Source organism: Leptonychotes weddellii, chromosome 2 (genome assembly GCF_054177405.1).
Source record: "Leptonychotes weddellii isolate Sample4059 chromosome 2, ASM5417740v2, whole genome shotgun sequence".
Taxonomy (NCBI): domain Eukaryota; kingdom Metazoa; phylum Chordata; class Mammalia; order Carnivora; family Phocidae; genus Leptonychotes; species Leptonychotes weddellii.
This window is the reverse complement of record NC_138370.1, coordinates 108,902,230-108,924,706: the sequence shown is the minus strand read 5'-3', so window position 1 is coordinate 108,924,706 and position 22,477 is coordinate 108,902,230. Positions and strand designations below refer to the sequence as shown.

The following is a 22,477-nucleotide window of genomic DNA, read 5'->3' as shown; positions in this document are numbered from 1 at the left end:
TTACAAAAACAAAAATTCGAACATGCACTTTACAAATCATGGTCTTATTTACCTGCATATTCTTCCACAAGACAGGTATACATTAAAAAATATTGCTCAGAAACATAAAAATATATATTATCTCTTTCCTTTACCATTTAGGCATATAAATAGTTTACTGAAGATGATGCATCATTCAACAAACAAATGCAAAAACTGCTTTATATAAAGTGTGGTTCTCTGCTATTTAGCAATATAAAATATAAAATGATTACAATATAATTAGCTAATAAAGAGCTAAATTCAAGAGATTTGCAAACCAATACAGCGGTGAACAGTCCCTTATACAAAAGTCCATTAAGGAAGAGTCAAGTCAATTTTGTAACAGGTTACATAAAAATCAGGGCCAATAAATGCATTATAAATGCAAAAAAGAGCACTGCTTCATCAGCACATTCTTCAGTCTTGTTCGGACTAGACGCCAAACTTACTGTTCACTTTTCGGTTCATCTTGTTTTCCATTAAGCTCTTGATTAACTTGTTTTATGCATTTGGTATGCCAACATATTCCATGGGGACAAGTTCTGTTAGTTCTGCCAGATAAAAGACGTATCTAATTTTTTGGCTGAATTTTGAGCTAATAAAGGATCTTGTGACAGCTAGAAGCGTTCTGATAAACCATGAGGGATGTACAATGATTAGTGATTTTAGGTTTTTCCATAACCTTCTATCAATTTGCTGGTAGCATTTCCTGAGCCATCCCAGACTGGGCATTTTTCTTTGAGTTGTAGCACCATTTAAATAAACTATCATGTAGTTTTCTGCTACTAACAGCTCCAAAGTGCCAATAACATACTTAAAGAGATTGTCCATCAGGTATCTATAGTTGGGTTGACCACTTTCAGGCACAAAACAGACAGCAAACACAACAATGGCATTTAATCCATCCGCATAATATCCTCCACGGCTGATAACTTTTTTATAGGGTTCAATTGCCTTCATATCGACCCTGTGGTCCTGTTCTCCAATTCTGAACATACGCCAGCATCGTCCATCTTCTTTTTCCTCTGCTGCTGTGTATTCAGTAATTGAGCCTTTCCTAACAATTTCAGTAGTTTTGGGTTTTGGAAGATCATTTTCCCACTCATATTCATTACTGTTTTCTGATGGCGTGTCTAAGCCATCTAAGTCAATCTCCCCACTTTCATCCAAATCATCTGACAGCACAGAGCCATCGCTAGGATCCAGGGCCAGGCTAAGGTCTGGAGCCGTGAGTTTCTTTCTTACTTTATTTCCATTAACTTCAGGCTGGCTCTCTGGTCCAGTTACAACTAGTATATCTGCTTCCATACTATCATCCTCTGGTAAAGGTACTGGAAAATCTTCATCTTGCCATTCTTCCTTAAGTTCCACACCTTCCATCCTCAGCTTAGATTCAATATCAGCCACAAACTCCTGATAATCCAGAGAGCCAATGTCCCCGGAGGAAGCCTTGGCTCCCTCGTCTTCTTCACCCTCCAGGCCGGCGACGTGGGGCTGACAGCCAGGGCGCAGGAGGTAGTGCCGAGAGGAGCCCGCTCCCCTCGGACCGCCGTGGAGACCGGGGCCCAGTCCCCAAGCTAGGGCTGCAGCAGCAGCAGCTGACCCGGATGCAGAGAGCGACCCCGGCCTACTGCAGTGACACTTCTTTTATCAGAGGGTTTTATCTTCTTTACTCATCTAGAAACCAGTAGAGCCCAGTAGCCACTGTTGTTTACCGCCATATACAAGGTAAAGATTCCTCACAATTTACCAATATTTTGAGCGATGTGGTTACTGAAAAATATAACTGGCTATCCAAACATGGGTAGATTGCAGTCCCACAATTATTCATCAAGGCTCTTAGAAATATTTCGGATCCCCCACTTAGCTAGGTTGCTTTTATTTCTAATTCACCAAGATTGGGAACAGACGTGAAAGGCTGATTATGTCAAGTTTGGGGGAAAGTAGAGAAGCAGCAGGCTTTGCAAATGCCTCCATTTTGTACGTACCCACATATGGTAACATCAGACCTATTTCTGAATAAAGAAACTAGCCATGCAGTCCCTCTGACAATCGTTATCAGGACTGAATGACACTCCATTTTTATCGAGCCTCTTCTCTGAGTTATTGAAGCCTCCCATACTATCATCAAGTAAGTAAACACTGCCATGCATATAGCTCTTGCTATCATCATGGGGAAACTGTAAGCGGCTCGCACGCGTTTGCACAGGAACTATGCGAGTCAGCATCCCCCTCATAACAGCACATCCATGTCATTTCATTTTATCTTGACACACAGATACGTAGAAAGATAGACTATTCCCTTTCTATCTGTTGGTAAATTTTCTTTCTAATAATTGCCGAAAATTTCACTCCAGTAAGCAGTTAGTCCTGCTGGTTGAAGAAAATAGATACATTATCTGAGGTAATAGATAAGTCTCATTAAGAAGATGGAATAGGCTAATTCCCAGCATATCTCCCATGCGTGGGAAAACTAAATTGTGAAATACAGCAGTAACACATCAATTATCTTTTCTACATGAAGTCAGAGAAGTCTCGCTGCTACTTTATACCACATTATGTAATTTTTTTTATAAATAACCATTTATGTTAGAGTACCTCAGTTTGCTACCTCATTAAAAAAAAAAAAAAAAGACAGCCAATATTTCTATTCCAAGTGAGACTCACTCTTTTAACTACTTACAGAATCCAGGTATTCTATTTAAAATGTATGTTCCTACTGATTATCAAATGCCCAAAGTGTGGGTGTTTGTTATTAGCCTAAAAACCAATGCTACACATCTGACAATATTACACTTTTAATGAAGATTGGCTCTAACCAATGAAAGTAAAGCTAACTATCAGCATTCAAAATAAAGGTTTTAGAGATTTCGTGATAAATAATGACTTGTTATCAGTTTACTTTCAGTAGTTTATCATATCAGGTTATCATAGGTGAAGTACTTGAAAACAATTTCATTTCTTAAGTAGCTTAAATATCTCTCCCACATTCTCGTTTGCATAATTAGTTTTTATTAGCAAATGTTTTTTTAATATGACTGTAACATCCCAGATATAGAAATTTCACATCACCGGAGTTAAATTAATGAAGTTTATAAATGAAGACTTGGCTTATTATAGTAAATGATAAAGTAGAGGATTATTTCTTTAATTTGTGGACTGTAACAAAAGTATGACAATGGCAATAAAATGCCTTGCAAATTATAAAGTGGTATCTTAAAAAGGAAGATTTTATATTTGTATGTATCCTAGTTTTTAAAAACATCCTAACTACTGAGAAGGAGAAGAAGAAACATAAATTCTACGGGTTCTGAGTCTCAGACCAGTTCTATCCCAAACACGATCCAGAGGGAGAAAGAAGGGGATCAGAAGAGAAATTCCAGGAAAAGTGCTGGACAGGAAAGCCTCTCGCAAATGACAGCCATACCCAAATCATGACACTTGCCATGGTGCCGTACGCTTCACAATCCGTGTGTGTGAGTCTGTGCGGGCTGCCCTCACACAGTACCACATCCTGGGGGCCTACACAACAGACCTTTAGTTCTCACAGTTCTGAGGCTACAAGTCCAAAATCAAGCTTCCAGCCAGGTAAGTTTCATTACGAGGCAGCTGTAACAACACGCACTCCACGATGCTGTTCCTAAACTGTCCATTGTTCCAAATCCAAGGTTTGGTGACCCTTTTGCACAGTGCTTTTCATTGCCCAGCCCCTTCCAGGACATATAATCACATTGCGGTGGGATCACACAGGAACGCGAGTACAGATAATCCGTCCAAGTGACAGTTTGGGTTTTGTTTTGTTTTTTTCCCTCGTTTATAGAAACATTATAGTGTGTTCAGATTCATAATGGAAAGAAGTTAGAAAGTTGAATTCACCTTTTAAAATATCTGAAATGAACAGACATTTCTGTTTTTGTATGGGTTGAGTCACTTGGAGGAAAGTTTATGTGATGTTACTGTCTTAACATTCTTTATTAAAAAATTGGAAACACTTCCAGCAGAGTCAGAATAATACTAAATATAATACAATACACCTGAAAAGTTAGAATATAATTTTTTAAAAGTACTTTAGACCATCCATCTGTGAAAATATGGGTAAAGCATAGCAAAATTATTTTCCTAAAGTTGTACTATTAGTATTATCAATGATCTAACTCTTGGCTGAGAATTTTAATTAATTATACTGAATTTGTCCACCATCTTGAGTACAAATAGACCCCGAGGTTTTTTTAAAAACATGTATCGGTATATATCCTCCAAGCCAGGAGACGTTTGCATCATAAAAGAATTCTCATCATAGAGTACATACTACTATAACAGCTCTTAGAATAATGAATTCCTTCTGCATATTTAAACTGTTAGTCAACTTATAAAAAGCTCAGTGTTTATGCAGATGTTCCTGAGAATATTTGCTCATTCAAAAGTTTCCTTCTCCGTAAACTTTTCTCTCCTAACGCTGTGCCAAAGATCCTTATTACAATCTTTATCCATTTACACATAGCACACACTTCAAGATCCCACTTATTTTAAGGCTTAGTTGTCAGACTCAAAGATATTAAAATATTCGTAAAATGTGTATAACACGCTAAGCAAAATAAGTTTGACTTTATGACCCTCTTTCATAAACGTGTATTTGAACGGTCTGCATAAGAAGATTTTGTATTGCCTGAAGAGCGACTATAGCAGAGATGGTCACTGCCAGTTTCTCACTGCAGAAGGAAAGAATTTTTCCCCTTTACCCTATAACCCAAATATCACACTGAGCTTAAGGATGAAGCTGACATTTTAAAAGATCACCAGAAGTGTTCTCTTTCCAATTGCAATTATGCCCTCCATCTCAGTGGGAGTCATCGTCGGGGTCTTTTCAGCTCTCCAGCATCTTTTGGCCTGCTTTCATTATCCTGATTATCTATTCATTTGCCGCCCAGCACTCATTTTATGAAAGATCATGTCTGCCATTTTTATAATGAGTGCTTGACTTTTACTGCCAGCATAAACACATAAAATATATAATAATTAAAGTTCACTAGTCACCAAAGTCTTGAGATCCATCATGTTGCTAATTTGATTTTTCAAGCAATTGCTTCTCTGTAAACGAGGCTGATTTTGCCCCCTTAGGCATCGCAAGACCTGTGATGGAAGGGGCTGACTCTAACCTCGAAGGATCGATCTGAATGGGCACCATAAACCAGGTTTCAGGTTCATCAGCAAAGAATGACATGTCTATAAAGTCAGATGCTTCTTAGAGCCAACAAAAATCTCATCAATATTTGAACCTAAAAATTGTTTTAAGTGTTGCACATTTTTCAAAATAGTTAAGTGTTATTTAATAAATACCTACCTTTTATGGGCTACTGTTTAAACTAAGGAAAAATTTCATTGGGATAACGATGCATCACATAGATCAAAACTTCACAGTGTGTTGACTTACGTTGAGTAAGGATAAGGTTTCAAAACACCACTTCCTTATTTTGAACACGCTGCCTTGTTTTGATAACATTGGCAAAGCCCCCTGAGTGCCTCATGATAATGAATTCATCTGACGTTTATTCTAATCTCACAGAGATTAATGAACTCATGCGATATTCATGTGGCTCTCTGGAGACATCAGGATGTGTTACACAAAGTGTAATGTTTGTAAATGGATACAATGGAATATGTGTTAGCCAAGGAACTTGAGTAGTCAAATCCTCAGTTAATAAAGCAGCAGGAACTGAAGAGGCAGCGTCCATTTATAGCGGGTTTTTTAAGGAATAATAAAGAACTTAACAGTGTATTCAAGGAAAAAAAAAAAGTGCAGGAGCCAGAAGACCTTGGTTTGAGAGCTGGCTGGATCGATTACCAGCCTTGTGGCCTTGGGAAATTTTCTTCACCCCTTAGCCTCAATCTCCCCAGCTTTAAAATGAGAATTTAATAACATCAGCCTTCTTAAAGCCTTTTACAGGAGTAAGGAGTGGGGGAGGAGCGGTGCCATCAATCAATCAATCAATCAATATAATTCCTCCCTCACAAGGTTATTTTAAGAAGTAAATCAAATGATATGCAGTGATTTGATAAGTGCTTTGTAAACTCTGTGGCATTACACATGCATTTACTATTGCTATTCCTTTGGGAAATAGATTGTCTGGAGAAAGTGTACAGTTTATTTCCCATACACAGAAAAATGGATGCCTTAGGAAGACATTACTTACTACATAAGGAAATGGACACTGTTTTCTTAATAAGAAAAGCAGATCTGACCAGTTAAAGGTGTTACTGAATTATCTTTTTTAAATTTGAAAGTGAGGTATCAGGTTTGAAGCAATACAGGAAACTTCTCATTTTTATGCAGGTCTGTGACATACGACAGTCTTTGAACAATAACTAAATGTACAATTAAGTCCAGTTCTGTTGATTCTGCCCTGTAGTGGGAGCGGGGCAGGTCCCTTCACCTCACTAGGCAGGAGCCAAATATGATCTCATCTCCCAGACCCCTTCCAGTACCAACATGCTGTCATTCTCATAAATCGTCCATAGTAATTTTTTTACCAACCCTAACAAACTTCTCATTAGTTTATAGTACTTCTAGTCACACATGATTAAAAACCATTTTTATATCTTTTGATTAAAAGAAACCCCACGGGCGCGTCTGAGTGGCTCATTCGGTTAAGTGTCTGACTCTTGATTTTGGCTCAGGTCATGATCTCAGGGTCCCGAGATGGAGCCCTGCATCAGGAACCCTGCCCCTCACCCTCACTCGTGCTCTCTTGCACGCTCTGTTAGCTCTCTCTCTCAAATAAATAAATAAATCTTTAAAAAAAAAAGTAAAAGAAACCCACCTTTTCTGCTTCAGTCGATTGTCTTACCTACTCTCAGTGAATTGTAGTCACTGCCTGAAATTTCTCTTAGTATATAATGTTTGTTCATAGCCCTCTGATTTCAAGATAAAGCTTCCATCGCCTAGAAAATGATTCAGCAAATACAGACCTCAGAGGACAAATACTACCTGATCTCAAATAATTAGGGCAGTCACTCTTTGGGCACATGGGTGATCCCAGTTTCAGGGTGTAGGTACATTCCAGGATAATCAGAAAACCAAGGAAACCCAAAACTCACTTGACCGATGACACTGCCATTGTTAACATATGCCGTGCACCTCAAATTCGTTCCCAGTGTGGTCAAATACAAAATCAACACCTGATCACTGTACTCATTTAAAGGTACACACATTAATAATAGTCATTACTACATTTTTATTATTATATGTTATTCATACACGGTCAAAAGCACTGAGATAAGAGTCAAAATCTCTGGTTTCAAACAGACTCCGATGCTTTCTAATGATGTACCTTTGGCCAAGTCATTGAAGCCCTCTGAACTTCAATATCTTTGTCAGCGAAATGGAAACTTGTCGACTTCCTAGAGTTACTGGTGGTGTGGTTCTACCGGAGGCCAGCAACGATAACCAGCAGGCCAAGTGTGGCTCAGACCTGTCTTTGTAACCACAAAAGCACAGTTGACCAGCTGCAACAGAGACCTTCCATTCTGTGAAGTTTAAAATAGTAACTATCAGGCCCTTGACAAAAATGCTCATTAACCTCCAGCCTAACGAATGGTATTCATAAACTTGTTTGAAATGTTTAGGTAATCTTAGTGGACTGTACTGAAATAATGGGCATCTGGCTCACCTAGATGGAAGAATTAGGTAAAAGTCCAATTTCAACAAAGGAAATAGCTTCTAATAGTCTATCGTGGGTTATTTGGTATTACTGAGGAATTACATGTTATCAATAAATAGTTGTTGTATCTAATGCTAATAACCGATCATTAAGACATTTTGCTTGAGAAAAGAAAAGCCGCTGATGCCTGATTCACAGCAAGTTGATAGAATTTGTTTCTACAACTCTGATGTTGAAGTATCAATATCAGATATGCCAGTCAGAGCGCTACTGCGCTTAACTGAATGCTAAAGCTGAACCTTTGATAAGTGCTTTTGCCTCAATCCAAGTTTACCTACATTTCCCAAGCCTGGAATGAAAGAAACAATGAATGAATGAACAACCTACTGAGCTGACATTTTTCTGAAAATTGTCTGCATGCTATTATTAATTCTTTCTCAGTAACCATGGAGAGGAAATTTTTGTGAGAACCCAGCAAATGAATTTAATAATGTGGGTATTCTGGGCCAAAATAGATCCACTCAGTGTGTCAAAAATACTTTTTTTTTTTTCAGTTATTCCCTAATTTCCTTCTCGGTGTTAAGTGATGTTACACCTTAATAAGTAACTGGACTCTATTCTAAATATCTTTTTAATTTGGGTTACATATAACTCATAAGCATGTAACAGATCAGATAAATGTTTTTGAGATATTAAAATGATGTTTTTCGTCCTCGCCAATCTCTAGTGTCAAGCTGCCCCAGGACTTCCAGATTGAGGAACTGCCTGGAAGTCTCAGACCATAGAGTTTCTGTCATTACGTAGCTAAAATTCCCTTCCACTATGAGAGACCAAGAAGTTTGAAGGCCTTGGGTGTAAGAGGGATATCCAGGAGAGAAAAGGAAAGCTGTGCCTCTTTCTGGCCAGAGGTTTCCATCAGGGGCAGGGGGTGGGAGATGGGCAGGTGAAGGGGCATTAGCGAGACTGGAATGCACACCCAGGGTAGAGGCCATGATGCTTCCCTTGCCATTAAGGTCTCTGAGGAGCATTCTGTGGGCACACCAGGCTCTGTACCAGCAGAGAAGGCCTCTGCTGGTGAGAAGCCAGAGCTACACAGTCAGGAAAAAGCAAGGGCTCAATCTTTATTCCCAGGCCTCTCTGGCTCCCACGTGGTGTGAATGCTGAGTTAGAGCACATAGACCACTTTTGGAGCCCTCCGCAGTGAGTGACAAGGTGACATCACAGTGGTGCCTGAAGGCTCAACAATAGTCAGGGGCTGGATGAAGAAAATGGCAGAAGCTGAGAGAGGTGTACAGTGCCCCACAGGCCAGCAGAGAGGAGTCCACAAGCCCTAAGGGAGCTGAGAAAGACATTAGCCAACGTTAGCGGACTTAAAGCCTCTGCCCACTTCAGCAATAGTCACCGATCAATATCTAAGGGCTGAACGCATCACACATAAAAGGAGAGGTGCCAGAGCCATCCAAGGACCAGCAAGAAGCCAGCAGCTCCCTCCCCGCAAGCCTCCCTTTAAGCCCCCCAACTCCAACGTAGCGGGTACAATGTCGTCCTTTACAAATTCTGATGCTATCTTGGAAAAAAGCAAGGAAAAGGGGAGGAATCAGAAGGATTGAGTAATTCTTGAGCTAAAGCTAGAGACATGTTAAATTATTAGATCAGATTAAATTTTAAATCATATTGAGCTCATTTTAGTTTTGTTCCCACTTCTCAGCAGGCCCAGTCCTCCTGAGGAAGATCAGTTAAGTTATGGAGAAAAGCTACGTTTTCTTTGCACTCCCAAATTGTAGTAGGAATAAATTTGCACTCTATGATTACATTGTTTGGTTTAGAAGAAACCTATTGGTGACAATTTTACTCAGGGTCTAACAAATCTCTGAAACTAAAAGAGAGAGCTCTTCTCTAAATAGTTACATATCAGAGGCTGTGTAGGGTACCAGGGGAATGTGTTGGAAGACAGAACCGAATTCTAGCCCTAACTCGACAATTTACTCTGTTAGTCACTAAAAAAGTCATCTTGTCTCTACAACAGTGCTTCCCAACAGATGTATCTTAGATGAGGTACTAGAATATTGCTGAAGTATTGGTCCCTTCAGCTCTCGAAACAGCCAAGGCAGAGCCTGGGGGGCTGGAGCCCCGTGACTTTCATCTCAGGCTACCCCAGTGCGCTATATAAATTATTTTTTGTGGGTTGAATGTGATCATTTGGGACGATTATCGTCCTATATGATTCCGTTTCTCCCCCATAGAATGAGCGGAGGGGGGAGTGGAGAGATTTGATGATGTCTTCTGTCATTTCCATTCTAGTAGTTGACACTTCTATGAGTGTGGAGAGATAATTCCAATCGCAAAAAGAGTCACAGGAGCTCCTGCATACATGGCCTGAAAACAAAATTTCCTGTACTTACGTTTTTAAACTCTTTGATTACCTCTAGATTTGTTCCCAGAAGAAACAACTGAAAAGTCAGGTGTCCTTTTTCTCAGTTAACCAGTATCATTTTTACAGCTCAGCAGGGATTTACCTACGGGTAAGAAAATTAGAAAAGAATCTATAAACTGCAATAGTACTTAAAGGCAAAATTAAAGTTACCTGTGTGGGATCAGAAATTTGCATTCATCTTTCAGCAACCTGTTTTGTTATAAATAAAATAATTTGAAAATAAATTTCCAGAGCAATGATTAAGAAGGGTAATCAATAATTAGTGCATTTCTCACACACGAATGAGGCTGTTTTATCTTCAAAGTAAGTAAAAAGCTTTTCAGGATGAACACCTCAAACTTGTTGAATATTTTTATTTGAATATAAAAGAAGGATCTTCTGCTTCCCTACTCACTTGCCCTGAAATTTGCTCATTTATATCAATAAAGAATTCAATGCATGCAGAATTGATCTATTAGCCATTTTCAAGCTGAAGCTAGGTTTTATGGACTGCTAAGATTTTTCTGTTCAATGGGATGACAAATGTTTTAATACTTTTGGACAGAAAGAGGAAATGCAATGTTCTTGTCTTTGAATCAATCATTCACTGATTCATCTGGGAATATAACTTTCCATTAAGTAATATGTACCAGGACAGGTCCAAAGAAAGAATGGTTATCACACATGCTGATAATAATAATTCTAGCTTTTGAGTTGTCATAGCCTACTAAGTGCCAAGTAATGAGCGAGGTGCTTTTGTTTATGGCTTCATGAATTTTCACCCTGACGACTCTCAAAAGTGCTAGGTATTACTCTCATCGCTCTGGAGTAAAAATGGCAGGAATTTTTCTGACAACACTCCAAGAAGAGGTTTCACTCAACCAGTTGTTCATCACGGCCTAATGTCCAACTTTCTTTCTAATAGTCAAGTGTTTACAGCACCAAGAAATTTATACTTGAAACATTTCAAACCCCCCAGTTCACTGTAATGGCAGGAATACATTGCTCTCTGTGAGTAAAGACTGCCATCTTGTGGAAATTGAAAATACAGCAAAAACAATCATTCCATGGAACTAAAAATCTGCACACATTAAGAACTGTGCAACTAGATTCTTGCAATGTTATACACACACACACACACAAACACACATCAATGCTGCTCATAATTAAATACAAAACTTTCCTTTAGGTATGATTCAAGTTTCATTTAAAGATGCCAGTGTTTTTGAACATTTGAAAAAATATATATATATATCTCCTCATTTATTATATAAGGGCTCATCCAATTTGCCTTTAAGGCAGTGCATTAGATTTTGCTAAGCTTTTTTTAGCTAATACTTAAATAAGTTTTTGTTAAATATAAAAAGGAGCGTGTAGTGACACTTTTCTAATGGAATTTCCAGGAGCATTAGATTCTGCAGCAAAAATTTATGGCAGAACTCTGAGCTCAGGAAATACTTTCATACCCTTCCAACACTTCTATTCCACCCACGCTGTATTCCTAGAATCTGTTGTGGGCTACTCACAGCTTGACTGGGGGGATCTTACGATCTAGCTGTTCTGTCTGTCCCCAAAAATGGGGTGTCCATGCAATGCCTCAGTTATCTGTGCTTCCTGGATCGACTATACATAAAGGCATCTTTGTGGTGTGAAGGCAAATGGAGAAGTCTGCTCACTTTTTCCCCATAGTAACTCCTACCCCCCAGCTTGCTGAACCTGAAAGTTCTACAATTAAACAAATTCTTTGGATTTAAGGCCCTTTACTCCTATTAGCATCAAAATGGGTGTTATAAAGTATGTGTGTATACGTCAATGATCATTTTTAAAACCAAATCATTTTTCAGGTGTAGAAATGATAAGGACACTCTGCGATACCAGATACCACTGAGGAGAAAGAGTAGGCAATCATTGGTTCCTGAATGAACATGGGAATGAATGAAAGAATAAACTAACATGAACTGAGGGCATTAAAAAGAAACAGTATCACAATGTTGCTTAGGCCATTTTGGCTGAATGTGCAGTTGTGGTTTAACATAAATTTCTTCCCCCAAAAAATACCTGGCATGATACCACTCTTTAAATATTTATTGAATGGATAGATGAATAGGAAGAAATGGAATAAGTTAGAAAATCTCATCAGTGATAAGAAAAAGTAGAATCTGAGGGCAGCATCCATTTACCAAAAACCGTGTTGAGCATATTCAGTCAATAACTACTTGCCCGCTCTGTGTTAGACAGTGTGGAAGATGGTGAGGACACATTCCAGAAAGGGGGACAGACATCAATCAAGGAACCACAAGTTATTTTTTTAAAGATTTTATTTACTTATTTGACAGAGAGAGACACAGTGAGAGAGGGAACACAGGCAGGGGGAGTGGGAGAGGGAGAAGCAGGCTTCCCGCCAAGCAGGGAGCCCGATGTGGGGCTCGATCCCAGGACCCTGGGATCATGACCTGAGCCAAAGGCAGACACTTAATCGACTGAGCCACCTGGGCACCCCAAGAATATTATTTTTTTAGAGATGACTAAATTTTCCCTTCAAGGTATTCGAAGGTGTTCTGATTACCCAGTGCCTTTAGGTAGGCAAATAGCTAATGGGTTTGCCAACATGATTTGCATATATTTGCAGATAGGCCAAGCAAGCGACTTTGATGCTGTGATTGAAGATTACAGATGTGTGTAATACCTAACACAGTGCTGCTGATTTCCACGAGTAGTTGTTCCTTTGGATGGAGGCACTATTTCTCAATGTATGTGTGCATGTATGTATGTATGTATGTATGTATGTATTTAGTGAGCTCTATGCCCAGTGTGGGGCTCGAACTCACGACCCTGAGATCAAGAATCGCATGCTCTACTGACTGAGCCAGCCAGGCGCCCCATGGAGGCATTATTTCTCAAGTGTATTCCTCAAAACTCTAGCTCCACAAATTATTACTATGTATTAAAAAAATGAGAAAAAAAGGAAAGTTAAATACCTTTGGGAAATGCCAAATTAAAATCATACAAGTTTTCTTTTCTACAGGTCTTCTTAGAGCCTTTAATACACTGACTTCTTTGTAAATTTCCAAGAGGGTGTTTCTCAAAGTTAATGACCACGGGACCCTTTTCTTACAGAAGCTCCTCTAGGTACTAGTGTCCCATGGAACACACTTTTAGAAATTCTGGAAATACAAGTATCTTTGTCTGAGAAGAGGCAGGAATAAGGGTGAAATGTAATCCATCGATATTCATAATCACCTTGGTAAATTCAGTTAATCAAATTAATTGCACTTCTTGAGCAGCACTCTGAAGCAACAAGCTTTAGACAGATCAAAATCGTAAGAAAAGAGAAGTCCAAGTTATAAGGGAAGCTCCAGTTCAATGCCCATCCTCGGGTGTCAGCTGGGGGTTCTGGGGGTGAGACTAAGTCTCCCCCCACAGCCCTTAGGGCTGTTCTTACTCCTGTTTGACTCAGGTTGAATGTTGACCCCACCCCTAGCCATTATCTTTAAGCTCAATCTTATCAACACAGGGATGACATGAAACAGATAAAAAGGTAATGCTCCACCCAAAGAGTATTTACTCCTTCCAGATGACATCATTCTTCTCTCTAAAGTGTTAAGCAGTCTCTCTCCAAGTAACCCAAGACCTAGGGCAAGAGGGGAAAGATAGCTCCACATATCCTAAGGCTGACTATGTGCAAATTATAAGTCAAGCTAAAAACTCTTAGATAAAATATGTTCTGTCTTGTTACCTTGACAAATAGACCTTCATGCCCATAGGAGGTCAGGTCTGAGTTTCTAATTTGTGATAGTTTGGAGTATTGCCACTGACCTGGTGGCCCAGGAAGACGGTCCGTGGGCCCCTCTCTTCCACCTCCAGCTCTGTCCTGCACAGTGAAGGATCGCCCACACAAAGGTGTACACCCCTGAGGTCATACATCTGAGCTCAGTCCACACTCTCTAAACACCAGTCCAGACACCTGCGATGCCCTTGCAGCTGTGAGGTCTGCCCTCGGAGGAAATGTGGGGACAAGTTTTCCCCGGTCCTGGAGGAGCTTTCTGAACTGTTGGGGTGGGAAATCCTAGGGATCCCTGAGGATGGTGCACACTCTGGACAAGCTCACGGCCTTGGCCCTGACCATTCTCACCCTGCGAGAGGGGGCACACCTGGGGGAGGGCCAGAGGTAGGCAGGTCTCAGGTAAAGCCTAAAGAGTATTTGGAAATGAGAATAAAACCTCTGCGAAAAATCACACTTTAAAAAAGCTGCAGCTTTGCAACTAGCCCCAGACTCGGAGTTAAAAAAAAAAAAAAGACAAAGAAGGGTATTTCTTATTTGAATTTAACTACTTCTAAAAGCCTCTGGTCAACTTTTCTTCTTGTTCTCCAAGGTAAGATTATTTTCCCTTTTGGCATTAAAAGGGAAACTACATCAGTTGTGTGAAAAACCAAAAATGATGTATTTTATCAACTTCAAACTTGTCCCGGGGCTTTCTCCCACACTGTGTTAAATAATAGAAGACTTTTTAATTGAATTTCTTTGTGTGTAGCATATGCTGGGCGACATTATGCCAGCATCTTGCTCTAAGCAGCAAAACGTCCTTCATTAAAGCATTAAGATCCAGAGCATCATTCCGCATGGAGGGAGGGAACACAGAACTGCAACAGCTTGAAACCACATAAAAACAGTGCCTCTGAAATGTAATTGTAAAAACACATTGAAACAAAGTGAGGGGGGGGGATGAGACTTAGAATTAGAGAACAAAATCAAAAAAAAAAAAGAAGAAGAGGAAGGAAGGGGGGAGCAAGAGAGGGTACAGAAGGAGGAGAGGAAACCCTGTGGCACAACTCTGTCCATAATATCAAAGCAATAACGTTTTCAGCATCCTGGCATTCCATCTGCAGGCTAATCTATATGTTCATTTCCCCTTGACAGCCACCATCCTTTAGCGGTGGGATTATAAATGGATGTGTTGTGGATCGAAGCAGTAACGATGTCTGCACTGACACATGGCTGTGTTCTTTACCCCAAGGATCCTGGAGCTTCAGCAGAATGGTGACATGGACATCCTGAAGCACAAATGGTGGCCAAAGAATGGCCAGTGTGACCTGTACTCCTCAGTGGACACAAAGCAGAAAGGAGGTGCCCTGGATATAAAGAGCTTTGCAGGAGTCTTTTGTATCCTGGCGGCTGGAATTGTCCTCTCCTGCTTTATAGCCATGCTGGAGACGTGGTGGAACAAGAGGAAAGGCTCCCGGGTCCCATCGAAAGAGGTACTTGATTGAGAGCTTCTGGTGCTCAGTTGAGCCAATAAGCGGGCGGTCTTTCCCGGGAGGGTAATCAGCAGGAAGAGGATAATGGGCTGGGGGTGGTCCTTGTTTCTTCTTCTTGGAATATTGAAAATGAATTATTGATGAAATATAAAAATCGATAATGCCAATACCAGTGACCATTTTAAGACATCCCAGATATGTGAAGCAGAGATTTGCAGTGCTTGCAAAGACTGATCATTTCATGTGCCATCAAGGGCTTTAAGATTCTGCCAGATCTCAAGGTAGACTTTCATTCAGTGATTTTCTTAAAGGCTGTGATTCCCTTGACCAGTTCACAGAGATGCTTGTCATCTTATTTCAATAAGGTGTTTAACTTATAGGTAAATTATTGGTATCTCTAAGACTCAGCCGAAGAAATACAGTGCTGTAGGAACATAATCAGAATTTGTCTCTTCACTACCAGCGGCTCCTTCCCTCTATCGGTATGTGGACCTATAGAAGGGATCATATGTTTTTAGCTCTTTGATGGCTCTAAGCTTAATGAATCCAAAGTGTGGAATCATCTAGAGTTAAATTTTTAATAAAATAAAATTAAAATTTCTTCAGAGATCTGAAAGAATAATTGCAGAGTTACACATAGTATCTCTTTGAAAGTGGCATGTGCCTTGTTTTCATCAAAAATTATGGAATTTACAAATCAGCAGAGAAAATGTGAAGTTAAAATAAATTACTGGATTAATTTATCATATTTCTACTGGACCAAAGGTGAAAATTTTTTAAATAATGAAATTATATTCATTCACTAAAGCTTCACAAAATGAAATGGAAAATGACCCGAATTTGCTACATGATTTGATCTGCTGGATAGTTTCAAAGGACAGTTTTAAACTTTCTGTAACTAGACTTTGGCTAACTGATGGTTAGAGCAAATCCTGAGAAGATCTGCTTTAATGCACAAATAAAAATGACTTCTCAGCATTCATATGAATTTTTACATATTAATATATTCTTTCAAACAGATCTTTTTCTAAAGTAATCTGAGAATTCCTTTCTACCGCCTTGTATGCAAAATTGATCAGCAGCATTTATAAGGAAAAGCTTGGCTTACCAAAGATAAAACTTAGCTTCCTACCTATCTGAATGATCATACATTCTAAATTAGTAGAGTATGAACTAAAAATTAAGCAGGGTTCACTGTAGTGTTTTCTTTATGGAATAAGCTTCTGGTTTTTCTATTGACATTGATTCAGTGCAAAAGACCACATTAATGCAACATTATAGCTGAGATTTCATATTCTAAAAAATCTGGAAATTAAGGACTCCCAAGCTCCTTATATTTTGAATTACTATATATGATATTAAATTTTTGCATTATTATATCTGTTGATGGATGACTACATTATAGTTGCTGTGGGAACCATAAAATTACATCTCTCAACCCTCTAAAGTCTCAGTGATAATATTGTATTAATGGATATTTTTTATTGGATTTTGAAATGAAAAAGGAGAAGGAAAAACAGTGATGCACATCAAAATATTTTTCACTGAGGAGCACTACAATAGCACAATGAAAAAAATACATACTCCATTCTAACTCATGACAGCTAATCCAGATCTATGAACAAATATTTTCTCTTCTTATGATTAATAGGTATTTTTAAATCCTCATGAATTTAATTTATTGAACTTGGCTATAAATATGACTGATAGGAGACAATTTTTTTTTCTTGCCAGTTTTATTTTTCAAACGTTGGGCTTTCATGCTCACTTTAAGTGAAAATCCTTGAAGATTTATGAATTGGTTTCAGCACCAGAAATCTGAGATTTTCCTTCCTTTTCCTTTATTAAGTACCTTCTTACTAAGACTCCATTAGCATAGCTCAAAGCATCTTTGATTTAGAGGCCATTTAGCATAAACCTGGCCCTAGACCAAAGTTGTCCTTCGCAGGTCATGACTTGAAGGGGTCTCTAAAGGTCTTGCTGACCTCACAATATTGCCTCATTCAGGTTCTAAATAGCTTGAGTGTATGACATCCCTCAATTAGAAATGGATTCTTTTGTGTTGAATGTTGCTCTTTCTGAATAATCTCACATCTCTCTGGCCTGAAGAGAAATAACACTTTAACAGTCACTAACACTTTAGTGTGAACTAGCATATCGTATCACTTATCTCCAAGAATGGAAAGTTAAGGTTAGGAGGGAATAGGAGAAAAGAACAGAAATCCAACTTGGAAGGAGACACTCTGAAAAAGGAGAAAGCACGTGGAAAGAAGAGGTGTGGAGGGGGACTGAGTAGTTAAAACCGTATTTTTTATTTGTACAGATTTGCCTGGGTCTGTCTCTGATCTCATAGAAGGCAATCACCTATCTACTGCTCCCCTACTTTTGTAGTTGCATGTGACATATATAGAACTTTTAGTGCAAGAAAATTATTTATTATAGATAACCTTATCTCAGAGTCATATTTGTACCCCCAGAACCTAGAGCAATGCCTGGCTCATATTAGGTGCTCAATAGGTATTTGTTAAATGAATAAACCCCAAAGTTCAGTTAATCACATATCATGTTTGCTGAACTACTTTTTTTTTTTTTTTTTTTTTTTAACCATGGAAGCTAGTACTGATGAGAACCTTATCTTCTTTTTCTTCATCTCCAGGATGACAAGGAAATTGACCTGGAGCACCTCCATAGACGTGTAAATAGCTTGTGCACAGATGACGACAGCCCCCATAAACAGTTTTCCACCTCGTCAATTGACTTGACCCCTCTGGACATTGACACTTTGCCAACACGACAAGCCCTGGAGCAAATCAGTGATTTCAGGAACACTCATATCACCACAACAACCTTTATCCCAGAGCAGATCCAGACTCTTAGCCGCACACTGTCAGCTAAAGCTGCCTCTGGTTTCGCTTTTGGCAACGTGCCTGAGCACCGAACTGGCCCATTTAGGCACAGGGCACCTAATGGGGGCTTTTTCAGGAGTCCTATAAAAACAATGTCATCTATTCCTTATCAACCAACTCCTACCCTGGGGCTCAATCTGGGTAATGATCCAGACCGAGGCACCTCCATATGAGCATCCAACAAAATCTCTTCACTGTTTCTTTTGTAGGACTCCCTCTGCAAGGAGCAACTCTAAAATTGTGGGACTAACATGGATGTAACACTTAAAAAAAAAAAAAATCAGGATTATTAGTAACAATTATAGTTCTTTCTCTCCACTTTCTCCCTCTTCTCTCTCTTCTATTTCTTTCTCTTTTTCCCTCTCTTTCTGTACATTTCCCTCCACTTTTTTTCATTACTCAACTTGTTCCCCCAGAATATAGTATACTAGGATCCTATTAGTCCGCTTTTCATATACTGTACTTCAAGTATAGGAAATGTGCACTGAGTATACTAAAAGTATATGCAGGATTAATTTTACATAAAGGCCTCTTACGTAACATTTCTCTATTTTTAAAAATATAATTGCAATAACTTCAGTCTTTTTACATTCTTCTGCTGCATCCATACAACGCTCCACTGCTGTTGAGTGTCCTTTAACTGTGGACCAAAGGCAACCCCTGCAGTGTTTATAAAATAATTTAAAGACCATTCAGGCCACATAATATGAGAATGCAATTTTGTAGGATTACAAAAAAGCCATTAATATGCCAGTCAAGACTACAGTTAAAACTACTCTCGCACTGCAACAGTGCATATGACCTTTATGTGATTGTACAGTATTAAAAGTTTTTTCTTATGTACAGTAAACTTTATCATATGGCAGAAGCCTCTATTGTGTTAAATAAATTAGTATCTCATCTATATATACATATATATGCACCTATATAATGTGTATATATATTAAAGGGCGGCCATTGCTATTGCAATTCATTTAATAAAGCTTTAGTTTAAAAAAAAAAAGCATTGTATACAGGAACTATGTATAGTGCAGGGGGTCTTTTCAGTTAGAAAAGGCAGGTTGCTTTAATGTTCTTCTGACTCGTATTGTTTGCCAACAGAGAATATTTTATACTTTTGTTATTAAAACATCCAGGGCGATTTAGTATTTGTTCCTAGATGTAACTCCTTTGAGTAGGTTTTGCATTTGTTACTCAGCAGTGTATAAAGCTAACCTTGATAATTTTACTTTTAATGAATATCTAAATGGAAAATGCTATTAGCCAGACCACGTCCACAGCAGCACATAGAGCTCTAGAAGAGTTGAAACGTAGATCATTGAAGGTTAATAAATTCTCTTCCAAAGCAGAAAGCCAGTCGATACAGCTGTAGTTGGGGAGAGGTGGGAGCCCTTATGAAATATTGATGTGGCCTTAATTACTGTCCTACATTATCCTAAAGAAGAAAATATAATGACCATACTGGGCTCTCGACTTAACCCCGCCCCCCCGCCTTTTTATTCAGTTCTATTTGGAGGAGTTATGTATTTTTTACATTAGTGCCAAGTGTATAGGAGGATGACAGCAAAAACAGTGCCTCTTTGTGCACGATCCTTTTAAAGTAGCATTCTTACCTGTTAGAAATAGAGAATGAACTTTGTTTGTAATCCTTAAATCAAAACGTGGTAAGTAGGAAGCAAGAACTTATCCTGTGTTTTTACGCAGCCATACACTTATTTTAATCTAATTCATTCCGTAGCTAGGATTGATATAGGAATCAACCTATGTGATTTGCTTTAGGAGAAATTAAAAGGTATATTCTTAAGGTATATTATATTTTGATGCTAATTCTGTTCTGGGGAGCATCTTGTACTGTCACTGTTTTTGTACTAAATCTTCAAATATTGTCTACTGTGTAAGGCAGAAAATTTTCTTATCATGCAAAAACCATTTTGTTTCCAGGGTAACAAGTACCTAAGTGCATGCACGACTTGTTTTCCCTTGTAACATTCATGATCTCATTCACAACACTGATTTTAAAACAAAACAAAAAAAAATTCTTTACAACAAGCTATATAGGGACATACCAGATGTTGCAGTGATTTTAGCTATCAACAAACTGTTAACCATGTACAATACTTAAAATAGGCCTATTTTGATGTATTGCCTATTATACGAATACACAAAACACTTTTTGGAGGCCTCAGTTATGAGTGGCAGAGCTTTCTGTGTATAATTTGTCTAAATAATTTGTCTAATAAAAATGTTTTCTAAACTTGCTCTCATACCATTGAAGTCTTAACTATAAAATTTGACAATGCTTACTCTCTCACAGAACAAACTGAATTTTTCTAAAAAATTATCTTGAGTTAATTAAAGCATAAAACACATGAAGTTTTACTAGCAGAACTATGCCGAAAGGAGTGGCTCTCTAAAAACAATACTGTGTGTGTGTCTTAAACCAATGAAAGACTGCCTTTCTGCTATTTGAAACAATTGGAACCAACCATATATTTGTTTTTCTTCACATATATCTATATTTGTGATGTCTCTGTGAGTACTTTTTTGGGAGAGAGTTATCCTGATTCATGTAAACAATGCAACCATTATAAGAATAGCAGGATGATGGTTTGTTACATCAAAGAAAGGAGGAGAGAAAGAAAAAGAAAGAAAGAAAGAAAGAAAAAGAAAGAAAGAAAGAAAGAAAGAGAAAGAAAGAAAGAAAGAAAAGAAAAGAAAAAAGAAATGAAGGGTAATTAAACTTAGAATTTATGTATTAATGATTGTTTTGCTGTTAGGGAAATACTCATCATGTTGAATCTATTAATTTGAAAATTAATTGACTTCAAGATTATTTCTAATACAGTGTTACTTTCCTCATTTGAACAACAATATTTTTGTCTAGCATTTAACTCACTCAGTGAATATATATCTGAAAACATATTTAATTAGATTAAAACCTTTGCTGCTCTAAAATTCTATTAAAAGTGATTTTTTTTTAAATGTTGGAACTATGATGAACTATACAGATCTAGACTCTCTGGTTTTGCAAATAAGGGAACATAAGATGCTAAGAAGCTGTGATTTCCCAGATGTTTGACAATCTAACACTTAAAACTGGGTCCTTTTTAATTATTATTATTTAACGCTGCCATGCTTCAGTCATATCCACAGGTCCTCATGGGTTTAAATGCAGGGACGGCTCAGGGACAATGCCTCCACCCGGTCCTCTCCCCAAGCCTAGGCTGCAAATCTCTAGGAACCTTCCCTCCTGTCTGCGGCCAACTAGAGCACCTGAATCAACCGCTCCTTTCACAGATGGGAAAGTGAACACCTCAGGCTACTTCCCCAAGGTCAGAGCATGAGGCAGACCTCAGGCCAGATCCAGCTTCTCTCTAGTGCTACTTCCTTTAGCCCACTGTCCGCCTGATTCACACCACTTACACCAAACTTGCTATTTTGAAACCAGACAAATACCTTATATCCATGTAATTTTATTCTACTCAGATGTTGACATTTTTCCTTCAGTGAATCATTAAGAGAACTGGTTGTCACTTTCAACCAACCACGTCAGAACTTATGCACAGGTTTTGGCTCAGCCATACATTAGAAGATTATAAGACCTCCTTTCTTCCCTCATACATATCAAGCGACACACAGGCAATTTGTGGTTTTCATAATTATGTTATTTTTCATCTCTTTTAATTTGGGATTGGTTGTCAACTGAATAAATACTTCAAAAAATAGACTTTGCTGAACGGTACTTTGCTTCATCCATTAAAAAGAAAAAAAAATATGAGAAGATCCACAATGCCTCCCAAGCCACACGATTGGATAACAAATTATTAGTATTTTATAATCAGAAATTTGGAGTGTGAGAAACACATTCGGGACTATTGAGTATAGTAAGTGAGGCAGAGCTAAGAACTTCTGTACTGGTAAACGCAGGTTTTATGCTTATATATATATACATCTCATGATAACTGACAAAATATAATGGTCTCACTAAAAATTGACTTCCTTCTAGAATGTTTTATTTCTAAAAACAAATCCTATTTCCAATCTTTGTGATCAGATACTAATAAAAGGCTAACAAGTATGGCCATAGTTATCATTTCAACAAATTGTAGTAAATACCCTCTCATGAAGTAGCACATGAGCTCCCTTGGGCGGAAACGACTTATCTAGCATTGAAAAATCAGGAAATAAAGTTTGTTATATTTGATAGACTTAATTCTATTATT

At 38.4% G+C, this 22,477-nt stretch overlaps 1 protein-coding gene and 1 pseudogene across 1 annotated transcript in view; one reads left to right on the top strand and one right to left on the bottom strand.

Moving 5' to 3' along the window:
* GRID2 (glutamate ionotropic receptor delta type subunit 2) overlaps window positions 1-21,979 on the top strand; it is a 1,321,579-nt gene extending 1,299,600 nt beyond the window's left edge. Inside the window, exons 13-14 of the mRNA XM_081813135.1 lie at window positions 15,108-15,348; window positions 18,005-21,979. Coding sequence (XP_081669261.1) covers window positions 15,108-15,348; window positions 18,005-18,427 — 664 coding nt within the window. The 3' untranslated portion in view covers window positions 18,428-21,979. The remainder of the gene's footprint in view (window positions 1-15,107; window positions 15,349-18,004) is intronic.
* On the bottom strand, window positions 224-1,589 carry LOC102734010 (BCL2/adenovirus E1B 19 kDa protein-interacting protein 2 pseudogene; annotated as a pseudogene).
* Window positions 21,980-22,477: the final 498 nt, after the last annotated feature.